General features: G+C 38.1%; 1 protein-coding gene across 1 annotated transcript; it reads left to right on the top strand.

Annotated features, from left to right (window-relative positions):
• The first annotated feature begins 3,820 nt into the window (after positions 1 to 3,820).
• Positions 3,821 to 26,888, top strand: LOC140338167 (uncharacterized). Its single transcript, XM_072422247.1, has 7 exons — positions 3,821 to 4,171; positions 11,058 to 11,405; positions 12,775 to 12,873; positions 13,891 to 14,331; positions 15,784 to 16,140; positions 18,430 to 18,735; positions 25,147 to 26,888. The coding sequence occupies exons 1-7, from the start codon at positions 3,913 to 3,915 to the stop codon at positions 25,212 to 25,214; spliced, it is 1,878 nt and encodes a 625-aa protein (XP_072278348.1). The 5' UTR covers positions 3,821 to 3,912; the 3' UTR covers positions 25,215 to 26,888.
• The last annotated feature ends 618 nt before the right edge of the window (positions 26,889 to 27,506 follow it).

The raw sequence follows: 27,506 nt of genomic DNA, 5'->3' as shown, positions 1-27,506 counted from the left end.
AAAGTTCCTGAGCATCATTCTAAAACTGTACAGCAGTGATCCTGAAATGTCAACTGCAGCAGTGCAATGTGCCCGCCAGTGCCTCCCTCACCTGTATTGGAGGCCAAGAATAGCTGAGATGGACAACATTTAAGGTATCTACCAATTCCTTCCAAAGAACGACCTTCTGATTGCATTGTTGTTTCAGGCTGTAAGCACATTAATTAAATGGACCCATGGAGAGGCCATCATCAAACACCTCAATGTTCTAAAGGACTACCTGCCATACTCAGCCATGTCACACGAAGATATCAGAACTGCTTGGGATGACCTGAAGAGAGGAACAGAAGATCCAAATTCAATAAAATAGACAGCAAGAGATGCAGCTGTCATATTCAGGTGGACATGGAAAAAATCATGTACAGAAGCAGGCAGAACAAATAGCTTTGTCTTTTATTGTGCATGCTGGGGAGCAACACCCACATACAAAAAATAAAAATTAAAAGATTTAATAAAATTTCAAAAAAATTTAAACATTTCTAAAAGTATAAAATTTAAATTACCTCCTTGCTTATCCTCTATCTATCTTATACTCTATCAAAGTAACTCTATCCAAGAATACATAGTAGTAGCACAGCACGGAAACAGTGATTGCTGCTGCAGAGCTGTACTATGTGTTGTTGGATAGAGAAACTCTATCCAACAACACATACAACTAGTAAAGGGCTGCAAGAGCAATCTGATTGATCTTGCAGCCCCTAAAGGACTCCTAAAAACTTCAATAGCGACCATTGACTTCAATAGTGTTCGAATTCGGCAATCGCTCAATAAAACCCATTAACATTGATTTTTAGTGCACATCAAATAGCACATCCAGTGCAATGGTGGGGTAGATTACTATGACTTCACTGATCAGGAACAAGATTTCTGACGTGTTTCTTCATACTTGTTCTAGCTTACGGATTGTGGTATTGAAGAAATCATGACAGTAGGGCAAATAGGATTTTTAAAGATTATTTCAGCAAAATCAGCTAGTGACTTTGTTTGGCTGAATTTCTGTTTTAACTAATAGAACGTCCGTAAATAAAATTGCCTCAATGGCTTGAGTAAGCACCTAGGTAAGGGGAACACTGACTACTGTTTGCATTAGTTTGAGTGCTGCACAATAAGAATCCAAGGACTACAATAAGCTCAAGGCTACAGGTTGGGCACCAGGTATATATAGCCACCATTTTTGCATGAAAAATTTCAACCAATATCTCAGCATATTACAATTTAAAGCTGAATAGTAACAAAGTTTTATTTTTACTGGGGGGCAATTACCAGAACCAAATTTGATCGTCCCTCTCGGTAATTATTTGATCCTAAATAACAACAGAGCTCTTTGACAGCACTGAATTTCTAATAGGACCAACAGGTATTGTTTGCGTTTATGGACCACATATAACAAAACACTTCCAAGGGAAGAGTAAACAAACAAACCTACGTCACGCATCCCGGGAGGCTTTGGCTACTCCTTCTGAACATTCTGGATATGTGCAGAAGGGGCATCTTTTCCACCAAGGGAGAAGAGATGTCGATCTCACACATGCGCAGTGAGATCCGCTCTCTTTTTTCTCCCCCTTCACAGCAACTATGTCACCCGATCTTGTACCTGGGCTGTGTGAGATCAGGTGACAGAGCAGGAAGACTGGAAGAAAATACAGAAGATGGCGGCACTTGATGCTTCCTCTGCGCTGGAACAAAGAGGAATTCCAGGATGTCACGGAACCAGATCGCAAGAAGGACAAGCACCATCGAGGGATCTGCTGGATTAAAGGCAAATGTAATTTTTTTGTTTTTTAGTTTAGTTCCGCTTTAAGAGCTGTGCATTTGTGCCGGAGCTCATTCAGTCCCAGCAGCCCCCGGGGGACGAAAAGATATCCATCATATACAGGCATCCTAAACTGCATACGCAAATTTAGTGCACAGGCAGGTAAGCATGTTTTACTGCAGAAGAAACATCCTTTTTTTCGATAAAAAAGCTGCCTGGTCGCAATTTTCAATTGTGCAACTATAATTCTGCATTAAAGCATACCTAAACTCAGAAATGTAACTTTACATAAAAGGGTATATAAACTTTTTTTTATGTAAGGTAAAAATTCTGTTGTTTATTTTTGAACAAATAATTTGGAGCGAAGTGTGATGTAAGAAGGAACCTTTTCGTGCAATGGAAAAAAAATTGCTGACCTCACGCATGCGCAAAAGTTTTTTTTCCAACTTCTTCTTCCTACGTCAACAGACCCAGGTGAAGAACCAGGATAAAGAGGAGAAGATGGCGGCGTCCGGAGCGCCGGCTCTGGGACGGATGCGGGGACGACACGGGACCCGATGCAAGACATCCCTGGAGGGATTTGACTGCCCTGGGGTAGTGTAAGTGTATTTTTTTTTTCAGCTCACTTTTTAGTTTAGTTCCTCTTTAAGTAGTTCTTGCTACAAAACTGCTTTAATGTGTTTTGGAAATTCCCCTTTAAGAGCTCATAACCAAAAGTGAAACTGCTATCTCTGTAGAGTGACCCAGCCCTGTGTGTAAACTAGTCTCACTAGTTATGAATCCGCCATGGAACCCACCAAGGAAATAAGAAAACATATCAAGCTGCATTTTTGCATCTTTACTACCCTTTTCTTCTTGCTGTTTAAAAGCAGGCAAGTGCATCATATGATATTTATTACTTCCTTGTTCTTTACATAAACTTTGCATGCAGGACAGTGAATGCCGGGGGGAAAGATCACAGATTATACATTTCCTGCATTTGTTTGCTGTTGTATGTGAAAAGAATTATGATTATAAACTGTCGTATGATATTCAATACTCATGAACACAGGTCATACATTTCCTGCATTTTTTTGTTGTGGTACGTTAAATGGATTATTTTTTATTATTATTATTATTTATTATATTATTAATAATAATAAACAGGATTTATATAGCACCAATGCAGTACGCAGTGCTGTACAATAAATAAGGTTTATAACTCATAACCTCTACAAAATCTGTAACTTTTGGTGTCTTTTTTGCTTCAAGTTTCCTAAAAGAACCCTATACATCTTTGTATAATTATATAGGTTCATGTTGCACAACACCCTGAGCAAAAGTACAATTTATTAAAGGACTGGATTACATTTAGTAGATTCTGGAAGGTCAAACTTGTATCTCTTGACAACTTGTTTGGTGGGATCTCTTTACTTTGTTGCACCTGCTAGGCCCATTATGAGGTCCCATGCCACCCCTGTGCTGTTCCCAGGTCTATACACCTGCTGTGCCCATTATGAGGGTCCCACACCACCTCTGTGCTTTTCCCAGGTCTGTACACCTGCTGTGCCTATTATGAGGGTCCCACACTATTCATGTGCTGTTCCCAGGTCTGGCACTTCTTGGGGCAGGAGTGCAGTGACAAACCCTATGCAAAGAAAAAAGCTAAACTCAGTGAAAAAGCTCTTTTTATGGTGGTATCTGTAGGTATTCTTTTAATTTAAGCTGCAACTCAAATGTAAAAGGAATTACATAATGTTATTAAGAAATAAATATACAGAGAAAAGGAGTATATAAGATTTTAGTGAGTGGCTTTTCTTCTGTGAGGAAGAACACATTGGCAAAGATGGCACATCTGCATGAAACCTCTGAAGCTGGTAACCTGCATTTTCCTATGCACCCTGGCAGATATTTGCAGAAGATGAGGCATCTCACAATCATCCTAACCCAATTTTTAAAACAGTGCAGAGGAGTAACAAGATGTGAAAAATTTGTAGTAGACATTGTATTGACATGTATTTAGTTTTGTCTGATTTTTTTTTCCAGAAATCCATATTGAACAGACACCTTCTCTTATTAACGGATTGCTGGGACATGATTTAACGCTCCCATGTTTGGTGACTGATAAGAATAAACCACTGATGGAATTGGATCTGAATGTTGTTGGGATCAGATGGAAGAAGATGTTATCAAATGGAAGCGAGATTGATCTATATAAATTCATAAATCTTGCTCACAATCAGATTAGACCGGGGTCTTCCATAGATAACAGAGAGCTGAAAAGAGGTAATGCCAGTCTAACGTTGCAGCACATGCAGAAAAGCGATGAAGGGGAATATACCTGTATCGTGTTCATCACTCCTTATAAGGCATCGGCTAAAATGGATGTACAGTTATTAGGTAAGTGATCATAATAAATGCTACATTAAAATACAGCTGACATTTTGCCTGCAAGTTAGGAATTATATTTTAAAAATCTTTTGCCAGTTTTGTATGCACCACTACCAAACAGCTTCCTTCATTGTTTCTTAACCAGCGTTCCTCCAGTGGTTTGGTTGAGAAATTAGCACTTTTAGCGAGCGAGATTTGTAAATTCGATCTTGTGGCAAATCGGGCCTTTCTCACTTACCGAATATGTAAGCCTGCTGTTGAATTCAAATTATTTGGGACCTGCAAGAGCAACCTTGCAGCCCTACCAGAACTGTAGTTTGTGTTCTTGGATAGAGATTCTCTATCTAAGAACACAGGAGTCCCTCAGCTGTGGTTATGAATGCATCTGTGGGAATTATCCCGTGGTGATTCCCACAGCTGCATTCATTGATGAGTACAGCCGCGGGACTCACACTGACAGAAGGAGTATCGCGGCTGTGCTCATCAATGAATGCAGCCATGGGAATCATCCTGTGATTCGGAAATCATCAGACCCATCTGAAGTTCGAGGAAATTTTCGGGAGACTGGTAGAGGCCTTCTCATTCATCCCTACTGAAGACCTGAAAGTTATTTGAAGGGGTTCCTAAATGTTAAAAAGTTTGAGAAACACTGGGTTAGTCTGATTGTCATCTTTAAAACGTAATATCAGGAAGAGAACAATTCTTTTGTGCAACCAATCTCTGTTCCTATACACTTACATGCAGTGACACCATCCACTACAATGCAGGAACTAGGAACAAACTAGTCCTGCACTGTTGTCACTGGGTGTCAAGGGTCCCTCCCACAACCCAGAACATTTGGTATAAGAGGAGCTCTCCTGCTTCTGGGGATGAATATAAGTAAAAGTACTTCCTAGGCCTAAAAAAGCATTTATCAATGTTGGGGGTAGCCCTAGTTTTTTTTCTGGAGCTTTAATTGTAGCTAAAGCCTTAGGACCAGCTTGCTGATTAAACAATGAACAAATAGGGGTACCCATGGTCATTTCTCAGCTCTTTTCACCTATTATAATTTTTACCATCAACACATGTCCAAACTGCAGAGCCTGATTAGTTTATAGCACACCCCTCCTCTTCTAGTCTGCAGTGCTCAGGGGTACAAAAGTCTGGGTTGGATTGAGAACTAGGGATGAGCGAGAAGTTCGATCTCGCTGTGAATCGGGCCTTTCTCGCTTACCGAACATTTAAGCGAGAACGGCCTTGTGATTCGCCATGAGGTCGTGTTCTCGACGAACAAACAAGGGAAAAAGCAGGGGGCGAGAACACCCACTATTTCTGGTGGGAATGGCGTGGCTGGGAGCAAATCATTTGCTCCCAGGATGCAGAGCAAGGCCCAGCAGGCCCAACCAGGAAAGATCTGAGCACAGGCATTTATACAGGGAAGGAGGAAGGGGTTAGTCACTCCATCTTGTGTTCTGTGTGAAGCAAAGTGAAGAAAATTGTATACTTCTGGGTGGCATTGATGATGCACTACATCCAGCTCTAGATGCCGCCTGTCAGTACCCCATTCACTAAAATTGTATTAGACACTTCTGGGTGGGTGGCATTGTCAATGCAATACACCCAGCTCTAGATGCCAGTTACCAATGCGATCCCCGCTCCATCTCAGGGCCCAGCGCCTTCTCCTCCTGCTGTTTCTGCTGCCGCCTGTCAGTATTCCATTCACTAAAATTGTATTACACGCTTCTGGGTGGGTGGCATTATCAATGTACTACACCCAGCTCTAGATGCCAGTTACCAATGCGGTCCCCACTCCATCTCGGGGCCCACCGCATCCTCCTCCTCCAGCTGTTGCTGCTACCGCCTGTCAGTACTCCATTCACTAAAACTGTACACTTCTGGGTGGCATTGTCAATGTACTACACCCAGCTCTAGATTCCAGCTATCAATGTGGTCCCCGCTTCTTCTCAGGGCCCACTGCCTCCTCCTCCTGCTGCTGCTGCCGCCTGTCAGTACTCCAGTCACTAAAATTGTACACTTCTGGGTGGCATTGACGATGCAGTGCTCCATTCACTAACATTGAATTACAGACTTCTGGGTGGGTGGCTTTGTCATCATACTACACCCAGCTCTAGATGCCAATTACCAATGCGGTCCATGCTCCGTCTCAGGGCCCACCGCCTCCTCCTGTTGCTGCTGCTGCTGCCTGTCAGTACTCCATTCACTAAATTTGTATTAAACACTTTTCTGGGTGGGTGGCTTTGTCATCGTACTACACCCAGGTCTAGATGCCAGTTACCAATGCGGTCCATGCTCCATCTTAGGGCCCACCGCCCCCTCCTGCTGCTGCCGCCACCAGTCAGTGCCACAACACCGCCTCCTCCTGCTGCTGCCGCCTGTCAGTATTCCTTTCACAAATATTGTATTATACACTTCTGGGTGGCATTTACAATGCACTACACCCAGTTCTCAATGACACTTACAAATGCGGTCTGCCTGGTGATAGCTGAGCAGAGGCCACACACTGCTACTATTCTCGCTGACCCACGCTCCGTCTCTGGTCCTCCATCCTTTTGCCTAATGTCACCACGCTACTTGTCCGCAACTTTATGGGTGGCATTCCTAACACATGCCATTTAGGTCATGATGCCAGCTAGCAATTATTATTATTAATAAACAGGATTTATATAGTGAAAACAAAAATAGGCAGCTATAGAAATTAAATAGGGTGCATACATTAAATAGCAATGCATTCTTCTACTGTTTTGACAGCAGAGACTGTTGCTAGTGGGTTGAGTTCACCCTTTCTCAATGTCCTAATGTTTATGCTGCCTTCTGGGCGCTGTCTATCACGCAAAAATCCTATTTGCCTGCTGTCACTTTGCCTGTCATTTTCTGGAAAATCACAAGATCTTTTGGAACTTTTGTATTTGTCCCTTGTTGCCACTGTTCTACACATACCCAGCAAATTTGGTGGTTTTAACATGTATAGTGGCTTTCCTATTAATGTTTAAAGTCAGCCCATTGACTTTAATAGAATTCGCGAGGTTCAAGGAAAATTTCGCAAGACTTTCAGAGGCCTTCTCACTTATCTCTATTGAGAACTTGCAGCCTACCACAGGAAGTGAGAAAGGGGGTGGACAGGAAACATAGCGTTTCTGCTATTTTGTAAGAGAAACAAAGCCAGGGTTCACTTTCAATTTTGTGGGCAAATTACTAGGGTCCACCAGGTTTTTGTTAACTTTTAATTTTTTTCCAGCAGATCAGTCCAACCCTGCAGTCAGTTTCTAGGAAATAATTGCAAATTTAATAATTCAGATGGCATCACACACTGTTTTTAAATAATGGTTCCTTTTGCTTTTAAAAAGAAAATACTTCAGCTTTAAGACTTTGCTTACCATTTACATGGTGTACTGAAATCTTCTTCCTAGTTGTCACAAGGGGAATGTCAGTGCCCATTCTGAATTAAATGCAATATATTTAGAGGTACTATGGAACATATGGTAGGTGAAAGAGTCGAGGGGAAACCGCAATGAATAAAGAGTACATGGAAAAAGATACAGTAGGTCAATAGAAAGGGGATAGGAGAAAGACGGTTGGGAGGGGTACAATGTCAGGTCTCCCTAACGTGACTCTTCCTAGAGCAGAGGTGGGGATCCTTTTCGCATTCGAAGGCTGCATGAGAGGTAACATCCTTCCAAGATGGTCACATTCTAAAAAAAACAGAAAACAAACTCACTGCAAAATGCAAGTAATTTATTAGTAATTTAGCTTCCATAGAGAATTCACCCTTTCAAGTATCTTATACTGCCATACAGAAAAATGCATACTAACAATGTTTCGATATATATATATATATATATATATATATATTATTTTATTTTTTTTTAACAACTAAGCTAGCTGCTTACCTTTCAGTGACTCTTCTGAAGTGCATTTTTGCAAGAAAGCAGTGATATATCAGGCTGCAACGTGAATGTGCATAGTCTTAACTGGTCTTTTAGGTGTTCATCTGTAGTTTGTGATCTTAAGGATGTCCTAATTGATGTTAAGTAGAAGAATGTAGATTTGCAGCGATATGTTGTTCAGAAGCAGGAGAGCAAGCATTGTGCGTGTTCCCTGAGGTGAGGATATTTACCATCATTTTTCCATATTTGAATGGGATCTTTTTTGCTGTCAAACAGCAACTTCAGAATATCATATTCCGAGAACTCAATTTAAGATCTGCAGCTTCTCTGGGGCCTCAGATACATCAATTAAGTGAGGTTGAAAAGCCAATTTGAGGGTCATGTCATTCTTCTCAAAATCTCTAAACCTTTCATTGTATTCCTTGATTAGCGAGTCTAAAACCAATCATATTGTTTGAAACGTAAAGAATTTTTTTCTTCATTAATCATTTTTACTAGGTGAGAGAAGTGCTCTTAAGGAAGCTCATTTCGGTCATGAAGTGATTTAAGAAATGGTAATTTTTTTGGAATATTTGAATTTCTTGCCACATACCATATGTAGACTGGTGGTGTTACTTTGCAATGAATTGTTCAAGTTATTTTGCTTTGTCATTATATCACACAGAAAAGCAACATTGCTATGAAACTCTTTTCATGATAATTCAGTGTTCATTCCTTTCCTTGAAATATTGGAATATTTGTTTACGCAAATACAAAACTTTGACTAAAACCTGTCCTTGTGATAACCAGCGCACTTTCAAATGGTAGGGCAAATCAATACTAATTACTTCATTATCCATCATTAGCATCTCACAAATTTGTTGATGTCTCGTTGCATTTGCTCGAATATAATTCACAATTCCTACAACTTTCTGCAATGTGTCATTTAAAACAGTGGATTTGGCACAGAGACTTTGTTTATGCAAAATGCAATGAAAAGAGATAAGATAATATTGGTTTGAAATCTTTCTTAAACTGTGCGAAAAAACCTTAGTTCTTCCCTGTCATAGAAGGTTTTTCTATGTGCATACTGTGCATACACCTACTAAATTGGCCATATTCAGTCCGAATTCACAACATTTGTCTTTAAAATCATTAAACACATCGATTCCTCGAGTTCTGCTCTTTAGAGTGCTCAGAGTAAGCAACTCTTCGTAAACACGAAAATCCTTATTGCGGAAACAAAATACAATACCTGCGCAGTGCAATCAGTTGATTCATCCAGTGCTATTGAATAGTACACATTTTTTGGGGGGGATTATTTCTTTCAGTTGATCTACTACATTGACTGCTAATTCATTCTGCAGATCAGCATTAGGCATTAGGCAGTTTTTTGTATTTGTTAACCTTATCAGGATCTAAGCATCCCACAACCTCTATGAGGAAATCTTTTATAATTTCCGCATCACTAAATGGCTTACCTTTTTTCCCAAGTATATACGCCACTTTATAATTAGTTGCTGTAGTTGCGTTTCCGATACTCTGCACTGACTGGAATAACTGCCTCTGCTTTTTCTTCCCTTCTTTCAATTTTTGTGAACAATCTTTCGGGATTCACCTTCTAAGGTAACGTTTATATTGTCCTTATGAGTAGTGTTGATGTGCATTGTATTTTTTTACCGTTGAAATCACAGAATCACGGAGCAAGCAAGTAATTTTATCCTTCTCAGAAACAACATAGTATTGCAATTCCCACTCATCGTTACACACTCTGTGTTCTTCTTTCAGCAACCTTTTCGTTTGATTCGACATGATGGAAAGCACAAAAATATATATTCAAGTGACAGACACAGTCTGAGGGAAGGTACCACAAACGCTCCACTCTCTTTGCCAGACAGTTAGTAACTGTAACCACAGTGTTGCCAGAAGGTGGAGAAGGAATTTTGGTTTCAAAACTAGTGCAAATTATTTTTTGTTGCTGGATTTGTTTCTTCACATATAAATTTGAACTAAAATTTTGAGAATTTATTTAACACCACACATCGGGAACCTCCTCGTACCGTGGTTTTACATCCTACACTCACCAAGGCTGAGGCATACTCTCCTCTACGCGACAGTTCGATTTGCATGTGCGACCACTACGCTTCACCGCTAACTCCAAACTGATTCACTAATGCGTTCTTTCGTTCAAAATCCAAACCTTACTCTTCCTCTGCATTCTCCTCCGTGTCTCATCGTGATATATCTATCCGAAGGCGTGATGTTATGCCACACCAGTTCCGCATCTGTCAGCGTCTGTTATCGGGTGTAGTGTCTGTTTCCAGTTTCCCATACCAACGTTGCCGGCAACGGACATTTCGACCTCTTTATCGCCTCCAAGAATTACAATAAGTGATAACACCTTATCGCAGTCAGATAACGTCTTTTACCGAGAATCCTCTCTTAACAGAATCGCCATATTGCAAAAGTTAGTTCACATATGTTAATCAACGTCATATATATAACAATATGAAAACTTGTTTAAGAAGGCTGCAGAAGGCCGCACATCATGCTCCAAAAGGCCACATGCGGCCTTAAGGCCATAGGTTCCCCACCCCTGTCCATAAGGCTATATATTTATTAAAATGAGTAACTAAAAAGACGGGTCTTTGGTGTAATGTTTATGGAATAGAGATTGTAGAAGCCCAAATACTCTGGTCCAAAACTGGCTAAGCATAGTGCAGGTCCACCAAATATGCTGACATCAATGGTTGCCTTGTAACCTCTAAATCAAGTGGATGATTGCACTGAATGGTGGTGGACAAACCCTGTAGATGCAAATTTTACAAGGTAACAATATCTAGGTTTACAGGGACATTTTGTACAAAAATTGTAGATTTATATTCCTTAGAGTTTTTGTATATATAAAATTTGAATAAAATGTTTTTGTGCCAGGACTATAGCTTGATGACCACATGAAAGTCAACAATATGAATTTGAATCATCTACTTATAAAAAGGACAATTATGATTATAAATATTTTATCTTTTCAGCACAGCCAAATGTCTATCTCTCTTCAACTTCCCCCCTCTCCAATTCTGAACTTACTGTCGTAGAAGGAAAAGAGAGTTCTGTTACTTGTGAAGTCAGCAATTATTACCCAGAGAAAGTGAAGATTCGATGGAGGAAGTACAAAAAGGGTTTTGGTATTGGATCACCAATGGACAAGTTCACTTATTTCACTGTGCCAAAGGAGAACAGCGATGAATCATTCACTGTGACAAGTCTGCTGACTCTGAAACCTTCCATCCTAGAAGAAGATGGAGATGTCTGTTACTGTATTGTGACACATGCATCCTTCAGCCATGACCGGAATATCAGCTTTACTATAAGAGTAAAAGGTAACTAATGACAATTATGATAATATTATTATTATCATTATTATTATTATTATTATTATTATTATTATTAATAATAATAATAATAAACAGTATTTGTATAGCACCAACATATTACACTGTACAATAAATAGGGGTTGCAAAAGATAGACAGATACAGACAGCAACAAAAGAGAAGGGGAGGACCCTGCCCCGAAGGGATGTAGCACACAAAAGGAGGGGAGATATGGAATGGTAGGTAAATAGTGAGGGTTTTAGGAAACAGAAGAAGACGGGTAGGTGAGATTGAAAAGACGTGTTTTGATTGCTGTTTTAACTTAGCAAAAAGTAGGAGCAGCCCGAATAGGATGAGGAAGGATCAATCCAGAGAATTGGCAATAACATTTTCTATTAAACAATAGCTACTTTTAGTATTTTAGGAAAAAAAAAGGTGGTGAAGTCTATGGAAACACCCCAGACAATCCTACTTTGTAAATGATAATGAATTTGTTTTAGTATTGTAACATTTAACACTCCACTCTTCACATCCTCGAATATCACAACCATTGGTGTTTAATTATGTGAATTGACTGGTGTGCCTATGGGCTGTTTGTGTGGTTAGTACAAGCTTCTAATGTGTTGTGTGTATTTACCATCAAAGAAAAAAAAAAATATATATTTATAGTACCGTGTTTCCCTGAAAAATTAGACTTACCCTGAAAATAAACCCTAGCATGCTAATCATGTAAGAGGGAAATGTAAGCCCTACCCTGAAAAATAAGCCCTATCAGCAGCTTCTTTGTGCAAGCAGCAGACTTCTGAGAGTGCAGCCACGTGGTACCCAGCGACGGAGGGATACCAAGAGAAGAGGACGGAAGCAGCCGGGATGCACACCGTGGGATCGGAGTACGGTATCAGTAGTGGTGAGTACTTTTTTTTTTAACCAAATGCTGACCCCACTGACACCAATGATTTTTGGGAAAATATTGTAAATGTGAGGCAAATGGTGCTTTGTATTGTGTGGGGGCACTATATATGTGGGGGCACACATGGGGACAATGCATTCCCCAGGTAATATAGTGTTCCCACAGTTAAGTACCATATGTATCTTCACATATGGAGGGCATGCTTTGAATTGTGCGGGGGCACTATACACATAATTTAGTGCCCCCACATTACGGTATGTGTGTTCACATATGTGGGCATGTTCTGTAGATTTTTGTACATGAATAAATAGAGATTTTTGTAGATCCACTGAAAATAAGCCATAACGAGATTTTCGGAGGTAAAGGTAATATAAGACCTGGTAGATAAAAAACATTACTATCTCATTTTAATAACTTTAGTATTTTCATAACTCTCACTTTCTCTTTTTTGTTTATTATCACTACAGAGCCAGAAGCCGACAAACATTTACTTGCTGGAACAATTATACCCTCTGTACTGTTGTGTCTAGTTGTAGTTACATTGGTAACTTTATACTGCAAACCAGGTAAGGACCTCTTACATATAAATAATTATTATGTCATATAGTTTAAAAAGAACATTTCCCAGTAAGAGTTTTGTGGGGAAACAACAATATTATTTTTAAATGGTTGTAAGGATTGATGATATCCAATGATTTAGGCATTAATAGATTCAAAATCAAGTTTACTTATTTGTGAAGAATTTCTTGGAAAATTCATCCAGTAAACCCTTTCACTGACCTTAAGATGTAACAACATTCACCTGACTTTCCACAATCACTGCAAGTGAGGAATGAGTATGCAGCTCACAATACTAAGGGTGATGTCATTACCCATGTTTGGATAAACAATAAATATAGGCAGTGAACCTACAAGAAACCCCTTTTTGGAATTCATGGCTTGCAGCAAGTTGCTAAAGCACACAATGGGTAATGTTCCCTATGGCTGTTCTTTGTGCGGTGGTACCACTGCTAACAACCACTAATCAATGTTAACCCTGCCTCACCAGCAAAAAGGAACCATTTGCAAGGTAAATAACTGGCTGGGAGAAAACACACATTTTGCAAATTGCAAACTTTTAAAATTCACCACAAACTCTAGTTTGGCTAATGTGAATTTAATTGCTGTCCATGTCCCATGAGAAGATTTGTTTTCATTTTCTTCCGGTTGACATACCAGTAAAGTAACAGAGACATCTTTCCAACCGGGAAATAGAAAGCAATATTGGAACTCATTTTTTAGGGGGGTTGGTGGTTTAAACATCTGCAAAACAATCAGTGACCTTGTTAGGGTATACCTCTTCCTATGTAAATCTTGGAAAAGAAAGTAAGGGAAAATGTATCTTATCGAGCAAAAAACAGGTTCTACAACTTCCCCACTCAATTTAAAAGATAAACGTACTATAATTATCAATTGGTTGCATTATGCAGCAGGCAAACCTCTTAGTACCCTTGGTTCTTGGTTAGAAAGCTGTCTATATATCACAGCCATTGGTCTTTAAAATCTTGGTAGCAATATCCTGATCTTTGCTTTATTTCTTACAGCACCACCAAAGGTATCAGAGTTTGTCGGATTGAGTGATTTATTTCATGGGAAGAGATCAACACTGTCCTGCATGGTTTCAGGTTTCAACCCAAAAAACATTGAAATATTGTTTTATTTGAAGAGAACTGATGGACTTACGTTTCTGATTAATTCATGGAAATACCCATCACCACCAGTCCAGTGTAATGATACTGTAGATAATGCAGGCCATACGGAATCACAACCTCTTAGTTCCAGAAATAGTTCCAGAAATAATTCTGTCATGGAATTGGCAGTAATACCTCAACCAAAGAGATCATACTTTTTATACAGCTTTCTGCATTCTATTCATATAACTCCGGACATAGAGAAAGATAATGGGGCAGATCTCAAAATGATTGTGATACACAGTGCACTGAAATATCCACTCTGCATTCAACATACATTGAGGATCAAAGGAGGTAAATGAGAGAAATATTAAACAACATATTTTAGTATTACAATTTTAACTAATAGTATACAGTATGTGCATTAACAATTGGCATATGCCTGTTTTGTAGAGCTATAGGAATTTGGATAAAAACAAAAAAAGCGCTTAGTGGGGGCTTTGCCTGGGGATTGCAGCGTGATTGTGGAACACTCCAAGTGTTCCCCCAACAAGCATCTCTTTTGAGCACCCAAAGAATACTTTTTCCCCAAATGAGCATTAGACTGTGTGGACTCCCCCTTTTATATCTATACATCAGTGTTAGAATCACTCTTAGAGCTTAGGACCATGCTAGACCTGGAACGTACAGCTCACGTCGAAGCTTCCTGGTTTTTACACCGGACAGGCTAGCACTATACTCATCCTGAAAAACATGTTTTGTTTTGTAATTGGATCTTCCAATCATGTCCTCTCAGCATGCCACTGGCTTTAAAAACCAAATAGTCATCCCGTCCATACGGTAGTGAGAAAGGTCGGGGCCTCTATCCATTGTAGTCATTAACTAAAGTAGGTAATGGTGGAAATCTAAATTAATAAAAAGTTCTTCAAGGAACTATGTGCTAACACTAGATATAGCATATCGAAAAACATGGAGAGAAGAAAAGCAGGGTTGTTTGCACTGTATATTCAATACAATTTTTCTGTCTGCAAAAAAACTGCTTTTTTTCCTCTCCATGTTTTTCCATTGTAGTCATTAAATAGGATGATGTAGCTGCAACACTCTGATCTTGCTTCACAGATCCAAAGACTGGAGCAAAATTATAATAAAGGTTGCCACTAATCCTGATGGCTCCTTCTAAAGTATTGGTCCATATATACTGTGGGAGGTTGTCTGCTTACAGTGTATTGTATTATTATGATTATGCTTTGGGTATACTCTGCTACTATGTTGACTTGGTTTTGCCTTGTTAGTGGGTTGCCAAGTTTGCCCTGTCAGCAAAAATAAATATAGGGCATAGTGTTGGCAGAGCAGTATTCACACCATAAAATTTTTTAAGCTAGGTGGGAAGAATGACAAAAAACCAAAAGGTGGACTTTAAAGGCAATAAATAAACAATTCTCAAATAGACATAATTTATTTGTACAAAATACTTAAAACACTTTATATTCTTCTAGAACAAATTATTATACAAATAATTAGCGAACAATATTTGTACAAGTTATAATTATTTCCGTGATTACATATGATTTAGTTCTATTTCCATAACTACATATAATTTGATGCGCTTCCTGCATATCACCACAATAAGGAGAAGATACGAACACATAGTTTTTGAATGTGTGAGATAATCCCGTAGCAGTCTTTATTAGCATATCAAATTATAACTAAAATTGGCCTCATAACCTGATAGTGAACTAGACAAGAATGATTTAATTTATTATTTGCTATGGCTAAATTAGCTTTTTTATTTTTATTTTTTTTTAGATCTTCTTAAATTGTCTGTCATTAGGCACCCACAATATTTTAAACATGGTGAAGAGGTGACTTTGACTTGTGACATGTCAAAATATGTTCAGGGATCCTTAAATATCTCCTGGCTGAAAAAGGATTTGATGAAGGAGAAACCAAGTTTAAATATACACAGCAAAGGGAAGACAAGAGATGTAAAATATAAACATGAACACACAGCAGAAGAAAAACGAGGACATCTGTATATTTCGTCCAGCTCTTTAACATTCAACCTTAATGTTAAAGAGGACCACGGGACCAAATACATCTGCACTGCCCACAATCCAAAAACAGGCCAAAGCGTACAGTCCTTCCTGGAGATATTTGTCACAGGTAAGTGGCTGGATTACAGCAAACTTCTAATTATTATTATCCAGTATTTATTTAGACCAGACATATTAGTCAGTGTTTTACAGAGTCCATATTCATGTCACCAGCTGTCCCTCAAAAAGGCTCTCAAAAAGGCTTACAATTTAAACTCCCTGCCAAGGTCATAGACATACGTGAATAACACAGTCTAAGGGCAATCTGGGGGGAAGCCAATAAATGTGAGAGGAAAACCTGAAAACTTAGAGGAGACCCTCCAGACACAGGGGGAACATGCAAACTCATTCCAGATAGTGTACTGGTTGAAATTGGAACCCAGGACCTAGGGCTGCAAAGTCACGAATGTTAGTCCCTGTGCCACCCATAGTTATGCTCTAATACACTTTGAAAAATGATGGTTCACTAGTTGGCATTAAAGCCTTGTAGTAATTGAGCAGTAGTCATTTTAATGTCTATCTTGGCTTGGAGGTCCTGTACATTTATCTAGCAACAGGGGTCCCAGAGGCCACAATTTCAAACAGGCCCCTTGCTTCTGAGGATTTGTAGAGGCACTCCTAGTAACCTATATAAGTGTCCCGCTAATGCTAACTCAAAACAGTCAGCAGCAGAAATCTGGGAGGCTCTAACTGAGTGGTGGTCTTTCACTGGTTGGGGGAGGTCTCTCACTGAGGGCTGGCACGGACCATGAATGATGAGCGATGACAATGGAAGTGAAGGGGAGAGAGCACAGCAGGGTGCTGCTTGCTTGTTCTCCCCCGTCCCCTCTCCATAGAGCAGAACAGAGCTGTATGTACTATACATACAGTGCTTGTTCATGCATCTTTCGGTCTTTTGTCATTGGGTTGGATCATGAAAGATCCTTTCCAATGACAAAGTCTTACATGTGTACGTAACCCAACACATAATATTTACATTTAGCTCTCTGCATACTACCATACACTATTTCACCGCTCATGTTTAGGCTTCATAACCATTACTTATCTTTCTTTATCTAGTCTCCGCTCTGCTGTGCAGCTGTTCAGCTATGATTCACTTTTGGGTTACATAGTAAGTTAGGTTAAAAAAAGACATAAGACCATCAAGTTCAACAACTAAGGAAATGAACATATCCCAGTTGAAGAATACCCAGCGCCAGCAATCATTTATAGTGACATTCAGCTAATCCAGGAACAGAAAAGAGTGAGAAGGCACCTACAGAAGATTTGGGGTTTTCAACCATAAATAGTGTTGTCTATGAACCTTCAAAGAAATAAATAAATATGTTCGGAATACTTACTGATCTTTCAGTTCTACCACAAAACCACAACCACATATCACCAATGATGGTTTGCTGCACGTGGGATTTTAGAATTGTCTATATTTTAGGTACACATGTATGTTGCGTATGCCCAGCAATTGACTTCCTCTTCTATAGTTTTTGATTGTCCTCTCAATTTAAGGGTGTGATCCACTGGAAGGAAGAGAGTCAAGTGCTAGATTCCGAGTATAAGTCTTGTAGAGGCCTCTAATGACTTGTTAGTGTCATTACTTTAGAACGTTTTGTTTTGGAGAGCAGTAGGAGGCAGACCCTGATTTCCATATTTAGATACAATTGGGATATTTCACTGGAGGAATCACTAGCAGAAAGGAGGTCCTTTATATGGGGTGCATCACTATAGGGATCAATAGAAGGAAGGAAGCCCTGATTCCCCTAAATAGGTAGATTTGTGTGGTCATCAATAGGGGGATCACTAGTAGGAGGTTGAAGGTCCTGATTCTCCTATACTAATTAAATGCTAGAAAATATGACTTGAGGGGTCACCATCCGGAGGAAGGATGTCCTAAATCTCCTATATAGATGGAATTATGGGTCATCAATAGAGGGATCCCTAGCAGGAGAATAAAGGTCCTGATCCCCCATATATTAGATAGAATTTCGGGTGTATCACTAGAGGGATCACCACCAAGAGGAAAGGTCTTGATTCCTCCAACACAGATAGCATTTTGGGGGGTATTACTAGCAGAAGGAACAAGGTCCTTGCACCCCTATATAGATAGAAATATTGGCATATCAATTGAGTTATCACCAGCAGGAAGGATTTGGATCTCTATCTAGATCCCAATTAATACTGTGTCTAGTTCTCTAGTGTCTCATTTACAAAAAGATATCGAAGGGTAGAACATGTCCAGAGAGTAACAGCAAAAATGATGACAGGTCTATGCTGACATGAACATCGACATGATCTATACTCAAACAAAACAATCGACCTGATACAAATACTCTCAACTATGGTGTTTTTTACTTAATATTTTCAGCCATACCAGTGATGGAGCCAATAAAATCCAGGCCTTCAGTGCAGCATGTTGGTCAGCAGATGGAACTTTCCTGCAACATCCTCTCCTTTCATCCACAAAAAATAGTCATTCAGTGGTACAAGGAGGAAACAATATTACCAACAACAGTGAATGATTTACGTATTGGAGAAGACGGCCTGTACAGTGTTACTTCTTTTTTGAACTACACCCCCCAAGCCGAGGACCACGGAAAAGTATTCAGGTGTCAAGTTGACCATCAGAGTTTCACAGATCCTGAAATTAGAGAATGGAAATTGGAAGATTTGAGTAAGTAGAGCAGAACAAGCCTAGAACAGAATATTGTTAAAGAAAAAAATTAACATCTTTGCTGAAAATTGTAAAAATTCCTAGAAACTGATTTAGGATGTTGTCTTCAGGGATGACCAAGAGTTAGGAAATGTAGTAACTCTAGAACCTGCTCACACTAACTGCTGACCTCCAGAGCATCACAGTCCTTTCTAAGTTCATTTTTCCAAAATTGGCTAAGGAAATATGATAGCTTGCTTCATTCTTTCCACAAATACCATCACTTAAAAGAGTAGGGTCCTTCCAGAAAATTCCAGGATTCACTATTTTTATGGTGATCAACTTTTTTTGTAACATGTTTATTTATTTTGATAACACCTAGGGTTTGAATTTTTCTGTGGCACCTAAATTCTCCTCAATAATCGCTCAATATTCTATGTAGGTGGGTAGAAGAATCTCCCAACCTTTAAGAAACCATATCATTGGTCTGGTTGCTGTATTACTGATTCGGAATATCAAATCAACTCCCTTTTGTATATATAAATACATTTTTTAGCAAATACATTATCCCATGAAGACTGATTTTACTTCAATTAACTTTTTATTTTTTTTAATGTTTTTATTGAATATTAAACAAACAAAAAATGATGTTGACAATGCCAGGGTCAGGGTTACAGCACATAAATTGGTACAAAATATACAAGTATTAAGTAAACAGAAAACGACAGGCAGGTAAGATAAAATAAACAATTATATTGCTATGTACTGATCTATTGTAGTTTACAGTTCACAATAACCATTGCTTCCACTCACACATCTTGCAAAATCACAGGGGGATCATTATCTAACACTGTTAAGGTATACCAGGAGGTGTGTTCAAAAGATTGTTTGAGCTGTCTCTTTACTGAAAGAGATTGGGTATCTATATAAGACTCCCAAAATTTCAAAAAAACTTTGCTACCTTAGTTTCCTTGTCCATGGATGCCTCAATCCAAGCCATTCGAAAAACATAACCCAATTTTTCTTGAAAGAGCCCAACAGGTGGTGGATTTGAATCCAGCCATTTATGTAATATAGTTTTCTTACCCACTAAAGAAAGAATAGCCAATAAAGTTATACGTCCCCTTATAGCTCTTGCACCCTGTAAGTCATAAGTGCCTAAAACGGGCTATTCTGAAATTAGAGCAACATCGTTAATAAAGTGAGAAGCAATAAAGTGTGCCACCTCTTGCCAAAATCTCTTTATTTTTTGGCAGTTCTAAAAAGCATGGTACACACCTGCTTGATCTTGCAAGCATTTAGGTCAATTAGAAGTAGAGGTATAACCCATCAAATAAGCTTGCTGTGGAGAAATATATACTCCATGGTAAATTCTGAGGGTCATTTCCCTGTACGTTGCTGAAGGAAGCACTGACCATGCCCTAGATAACGCTATAAGGATATCATTGGGTGCTTTGTTTGGGAAGTGTTCAGACCACTTACCCAGACCAGTTTTCCTGGTGGAGTAGTCCAGATCAAGTTTATTGGTTTTGTAATTTTCTTCTATTGCTTACCTAAAGGGGTTCCCTTTGGACAAAAAATTTCCAAAGTATTTTTCCAATCTCGGGTCGAGAGAAGATTTCAATATTCTCGAAGTATAAGACTTTATTTGTAGAAAAGCATATATCGCAGATCTCAGAAAAGGGTATTCAGTTACCACTGCTTCAAACTGAAGGGGTTGTAGCGTAGTTCCATCTACCAGCGATCTAATAGTCATGAAAGTATGAAAGGTATGAATAGTTCATGATAGTATGAAAAGCATGAAAAGTCAGCCACTTCTGTAATAAGGAAAGATGAGCTAAATGTGAAAGAACCAGATTACCCTAATATGGGAAAAAAAGAGAGGAATGACTATTCAAAATATGTTTACCCCTAATCCTGTGCCATACTGTCCAACAAGAAAACAATATCGGATTTGATATCACTTCCTCAGGTAATAGTTCTTTATGCATATGTAATAGATACTTTAAGTTAATATGGGGTACAAATTGATGCTCTAATAAAGAATCAGCATACACATTAGTATCATGTAACCAATCCTTAATATATTTCAGAATAGACGCAGCATTGTATAATTCTATGGCCGGGAAATTTACTCCTTCATTCCTTGTTGATTGTTGTAGTACAGATAAACTTAGTCTGGCACATTTACCTCCCCATATAAATTCAGAAAACAGTTATTAAAGGCTTTAAGATCAGATTTTTTAATTATTATGGGCAAGGATTGGAGAACATAAAGAATCAGTGGGAAGAGAATCATTTTTAATGAACTGATCCTTCCCAGATATGAATGCATCAATTTAGACCAGTTGCACAATTGTTCTGTAAAAGCTTGAAAAATATGTTCTATATTCTGAGAATACAATTTATAGGGGTTTTTGGTAATTTGTACTCCTAAGTACTGTACTCCTAAGTACTGATATACCATTAAACTCCAGTAAATCATCTAGGAGCTGATGGAGAGGGTCCAAGGCCAAATTAAATAAAATTGGAGAAAGGGGGCATCCTTGTCTGATACCTCTAAAGAGTACTATAGGCCTTGAAAAATTTCCAATAATGATAAATTTAGAAGATGGATTATAATATATATATTGTCTGTAAGATGAAAACACCTGTCCAAACGCCCTATTGGATAGTACAGCATTAAGCAAAGGCCATTCTATTTTGTCAAAAGCCTTTTTGGCATCCAAACTTATTATTATGGATTTAGAGTTCTGGATGCCATAAGACTGTATGGTAGCTGCAATAGCTGCTGGGATTTCAATAGCCGAATGCTTGTTACAGACAAAGCCTAGTTGGTGATTAGTTAGTGTAGTAGGCAAGACATTCTGCAATCTATTTGGAAATATTGGTCTATAAATTGGTCTATAAGAAACTAATTGGTCAGGATCTTTGCCTGGTTTTAGAATTAAAGTAGTATAAGCTTCATTAAAACCCGGAAAAGGAATCTGATGGGATAATATTTCATTATACAATTCTGCAAGTAATGAATTTATTGCCAGAGCTAAGTTTTGTAATATTCAGCCAAAAATCCATCTGGACCTGGTGTTTTATTAGAAGATTTTAATTGTGTAAAAGATTTCTGATTCTGAAACTGGGGCATTTAGTTGCTCCCTATGAACTGAAGATAACTTTGATCATTTGGATTTTTCTAATAAGCTTTGTAGCAACTGAGGTTGAGAGTCCTAAGCAGTGTATAGATTGTCAAAAATACTTTTAAAAACCCCTTAAATTTCCTGGATGGGTGTAAAAAAAAGTATTAGAAGATGAATCTTTCAATCTCAAGATATGATGCTTAGGGCCCAGGGGATTGTCCAACCTTGATAACAACCTACCTATTTTTTTCCCTCAACTATAAAATTTATGTTTGGTATAACTAACTTGGGTTTTCACTCTAGTATCGACGTTCAAATTCAATTGAACTACTGCTTCCTGCCAAGATTTCTTATTTTCTTTACTATTAGATTGAAGATACAATTTATATTGTTGCACAACCTGGTCCTGGAGAGAGTTATACTGTTAATAATATTCTCGATTACGTTTTGCTACATAAGACATAATATGCCCCCTCACAACAGCTTTCATAGTACAGCACAACAAGATTGGGGTATCCCAATGTTGTACATTATCATCAAGTCCATCTGCTCAAAAGGACTGAAGGTAGGACTTAGATAAATAAGTTGGAAAACGCCACATAAATGTTTTCCTAAAAGATTGTTCTAACTGCAGTTGGAGGATGGTCAGAAAAGTAAAATTCCCAATAGATACCTTATTAATCTTTGGAAGTAGGCCTTCTATTGCTAATAACAAGCCAATTCTAGAAAATGTAGAGTGAGATTTAGAATAACAAGTATAATCCCTCTTCGTTGAGTGGAGGAGACGCCACACATCCACCAAAGGTGTTTGAAACAATAAACGTTTTAGTTCAAAAGTAGATGGATCTGGTCTAATATTGGTTTTCTTTGATCTGTCAAGTAACGGATCAATAACTGTGTAAAAATCCCCAGCCAAGACTAAATTAGGATAAGAATTACTTAAAATCTTCTTACAAAGATCAATGAAAATAGCAGAAGAATTATTATTAGGTGCATATATAGAACCAAAAGTATAAATTGTACCCGCAATCTCCACTGCTACAAATAAATATCTGCTAGCAGGGTCAAATTCCGTAGAAATAATTTTTTTTAAACACAATAACCGCACCTCTCCTTTTGGTCATAAATACCATGTGAATCACTTCACCTATCCAGAGGGCTCTGAACAATAGGACCTGACTCTCTTTCCATTGTGTCTCTTGTAAAAACACTAGATCCGAAGATTGATTTTTAAATGCATTAACACCCTCTTACAATTTTGAGGACTATTCAAACCCGCCACATTCCATGAAACAAAGGAGTTATAAGAAACTGAACCAGATCATGGCCTTTATACGATTCCGGTACACCAATAAAGTGCAAATTAGACCTCCTATTGAGATTCTCCAAGTCCTCTAATTTAGTTTCCATGGAGATAAGTATAATATCTTAAACAGCAACTTTTGTATTGTATTGTAAAAGCTGGTCTTCCAAGTTGCTTACTCTGTGTTCCAATTTAATTGTTCGTTGAGTGTTGGAAGAAATATTCGCCAATGCTGATTCAATAGATTTTTGTAAGCCATCAAATTTGTTATCAAAATAAGGCATCAAAACCTTAGATACTTTAGATGCTTTTCTGGAGCAATCAAATGACCCAGACAGTGGGCCTACCTTTGAACTTTCCCCCTCCATATGTTCTATTGAAAACAAAATGGTTGAGACAAAGAAGATGATGGAGGGGAAGGGGAATCAGCTTTTAATGGAGGCTTAATTTTCTGCTTGTTGGCGTTCTTGTGCATAGAAGAAGACTGTTGTTTCCTAAAAATATATATATTATGTTGCAGAGACTGCACTGATGCACTAAAGACTTCAAAGGCAGTATTCAAATATTAACCCACTTTACTTTGGAGATATTATCCAATATACAAAATAGGAGGCCTACTATATAAGAAGCCTACTATATTAGGAGAGAGCCCAATGGAGGTTTCCCAGCAGTGCTGCCATTCCAACAAAATATATTGATCTTTGGAAGATATTCTATTCCCCAAAAAGTCAAAGAAGCAATGCAGAGTAAAGAATGAAGTATTCCAAAAATCGAGTTTCCACTCACAGTTTCAGAGATAGTAAAAGCGCCTGCATAGAAAGCCTGAACAGCGTATCTTGCTTCCAATATGGCAGCTCCCAACCACGTGGCTACAGAAAATGGCGCTGACTCTGGGTGTTTGTGCAGAGTGAGTGCCGCTCGGTCCGAGCCCTCACCCTGCACAATTGCTCCCTGCAACAGTCTACACCAACAGTCTGGGCAAATTTTTTGGCTTAGCCTATTGTCGGATCATTGGAGCCAGCTCACAAGGAGCCAGATAGGATGCGGCCCCTCCTCAGGCTCCGCCCCTGGAAGTCTTTCTCAATTAACTTTTAAAAGATTATCACTAAATGATTGCTCCAACTGTTAGTCTTTTGGAACCAATTTCCTCTGTTCTTCTTTTTGGCTTTATCGATGTATCTCTATAAAAAATCTATATATATATATATATTTTGATTGCCCAAAATTACTGCATATTCCACAAAACTTTTCCTCTAACCTCTATTAGAATACATTTGTATTTTGAAAAGCCATCAAAGAAAAATGGATTGGTAAAAAAGAGCACCGATAGATTTAAATAGATATCTAAAAGGGGGGCTCTTCTTTTACGACATACTTCTTACCAAACAATAATGTCTAACTTTCTCTTTTTAAAAAGTTTGTAGATATTTACCAATATGTTTTTAGCTAAAACTGCCAATTTCCTGGCTGAGATGATGATCTATTTGTCTACAGTGTGTGTGTAATTATATACACAAAAACTAAATTTTTAAATATCCTTTCACTAAAATAATTCCTGGTGGAATTATTCACCTGCCATGAAGGTGCGTTTTAGAAAATTCCTGTTTTAGAATGACAACTTTCTTTCCCTGGCCCCCACTGGTCCTCTTTCTTTCACATTTTTACATGAGCTTTCAATGGAGGCTACAAGTGGTCATTTTACTGCTTTTTAAGCTGATTTATGTATAATATCCATGTTACAACAATGTCTCCTTATGCACTGTAGAAAAAGATGTAGACAGGAAATGTAATATACACAACATAACCAAATAAAAATAAAGGAAAAAGGCTGAAATATACAAAAATGAATGCAGCAATCATAAGTAAGGACTTGTACAGGGCGATATATAATAGTTTTGTTTGTGATTTATATAACCTTTATTAATACCATAATGTAAAGCCCTCTGTTATTTATTAGAAATATCTAATATAATCTATCATATACTATTTTTTTAGGAATGAATGACACAAAAAAAAGAGACACTCGAACCTTCCTTAAAGGTTTCGGTATTATAGCAATGTAATACCTTTTTCACTTTTCATTGGATTCAGTTGGGCATTATACACCGAGAACAAAATCCATCAAAGTGGAAGAGGCAAGAAGACGTTTGTACATTTAATAGTTTGTTTTTTTGGACTTTCTAAACAAAATCCCAGTTTATTGTCCTTTTGATGTTATATGGGGCCAGACTGCGACAAATTGAGGTAAAAGATTCCCCGGGATTAATAGAAATAAACAAAGCACTAGGTTCAATAGTCAGTGGAAGTATAGATGCCCATTGTTGGTATCAATCAGAATAGTTGTTCCATATCTTTGGTATAAGTGTCCCATTGTTATCATCAGTGGGAGCAATGGTGCCTCATTGTTGGTGTCCATAGATTGGAGCCCATCAATTCAGTCCATTGGAGGAAAAGTGTCCCTTCATTAGTATCAATAGGAAGAATTTTCCCTCAATTTTTAGTTTCAGTGGGAATAATGGTGCCCCATAATTGCTATAAGTACATTAACCATCGGGGTCAGTGGTATAACAGTCCCGTTATTGGTGTCTGTTCGAGGAATGACGCCCTATCATTGTTGTCAGTGTAGGTATAGTGCTCCTTTGTTGGTGTCATGAGGAGGAATAGTTCCTCATTATTGATGTCAGTGAAAGAAAAGCTAGCACCCCTTAATTTGCACCAGTGGTGGGAATGGTGCCCCACCATTAGTGTCAACAAGAGAAATAGTGTCCACTTGTTAGTATCAGTAAACGTAAGATTCCTATTATTGGTATCAATAGGAGGAATAATGTTCCATCGATGGTGTCAGTGGGAGGAATTGGGCCCCATCATTGGTGTCAGTAGGAGGAATATTATTCCATAAATAATGTCTTTAGAAGGTGCCCTATTGTTTGTTACAGTTCCCTTTGAAATGAATGGAAGATCCCTCTATGTTGGGAGAAAGCAGCAATGCAATAGGGGGCTAAAAGGTTTGATTACCTGGAACCCAGGGTTAACATTAGAACTTTATCATTTTATGGTTATAACTCCTCATGGGTGGATCCACAGAAATCTGGATCAAACCACGAGGAATCTCAAAAAGATGTTTACAATTCTTCCAAACAATTTCTTCATGACCATGTAAGTACAGCCCAATCAATCATTTGCACAGTCCTTGGGATGAAAAGATAATTTGCAAAATCTTGAAACTGGTCTTCGTATTCAATATGAATTTAATATTTTCCAAAATGGTTAAAATGTTTTTACTGTTTTTGTAAATGAAATGTCCAATCAACTTCTTGGACAAGCTCTGAACCCTCTCCACAAATGTTCATTTTAAAATACGGTTCTCAAGTCAGTTATATGGAGGTAAGGTTATATTATAATCTTATATTTTTATGTCCTTTATTTTTTGCATAGGAGGAAATGCTATACCCCTTGGTTGGTTGCAAAATCATTTGACTGGCCTTTAGTTGCTCTGTTTTCACTTTTTTAATGTGGTTCAGTATGAAGTTATCGAGTTAAAATATAACGGTTTATAAACTTCAGAAATTTTAGCATACGTGGACGAATGTTATCTAGGGCCGGTGTTTTATCAAAAGTCATTTTATTTTCTCCTGTGTTAGTATCCTAACATTACATATGGAGCATTACTTTGTTTTCTTCATTGTTTGCCTTTTTGTGAAGATGAAAAATGAAGGGACTATTATTGTAACGTAAAATTTATTTTTCTATACTTTTTAAAACTGGAACCCAAGGTAAGTAATCCTCCAGTATGTAGATGCTATTCTTCTTTTTGGCACCAACACAAGTTGAATATAATGAATTTTATTGTATGTCTTTGACTTAATGGCCCTAATTTATTAAAGCTCTCCAAGGCTGGATAGGATACACTTTCACAAGTGAAGCTGGGTGTTCCAGCAAATCTCGAATGGATTTCTTAAAAGTCATTTTCTATTTGCTAGCAAATGTTTTCAATCTTAGATCAGATCCATTCCAGACTTGTTGGATCACCCAGCTTCACTGATGAAAGTGTATCCAGTCCAGTCTTTGAGACCTTCAATAAATCAGGCCCAAAATGTAACACAATACAAGATGCACTATAAGTGCAACTGGTATTTTAAAAATGTTTTCCTAATTTTTATTGTTCATGCAACCTAAATAACACAATTTGCTTTGTTAGTGCTTTTGCAGCATAGTTTCTAAATGCTGCCATTATCTATAATGTTACTAGCATTTTTATCAAAATATATTAAAGATGCAGCAATTAAGATTTTTTTAAGAATACAACGCATTGCCCTGTACCACAAGGTTTGGCACTCACTGCATAAGCCTTAGTA

Source organism: Pyxicephalus adspersus, chromosome 9 (assembly GCF_032062135.1).
Source record: "Pyxicephalus adspersus chromosome 9, UCB_Pads_2.0, whole genome shotgun sequence".
Taxonomy (NCBI): domain Eukaryota; kingdom Metazoa; phylum Chordata; class Amphibia; order Anura; family Pyxicephalidae; genus Pyxicephalus; species Pyxicephalus adspersus.
Note: the sequence above shows the minus strand (reverse complement) of the source record. Positions and strands in the feature narration are given on the sequence as shown.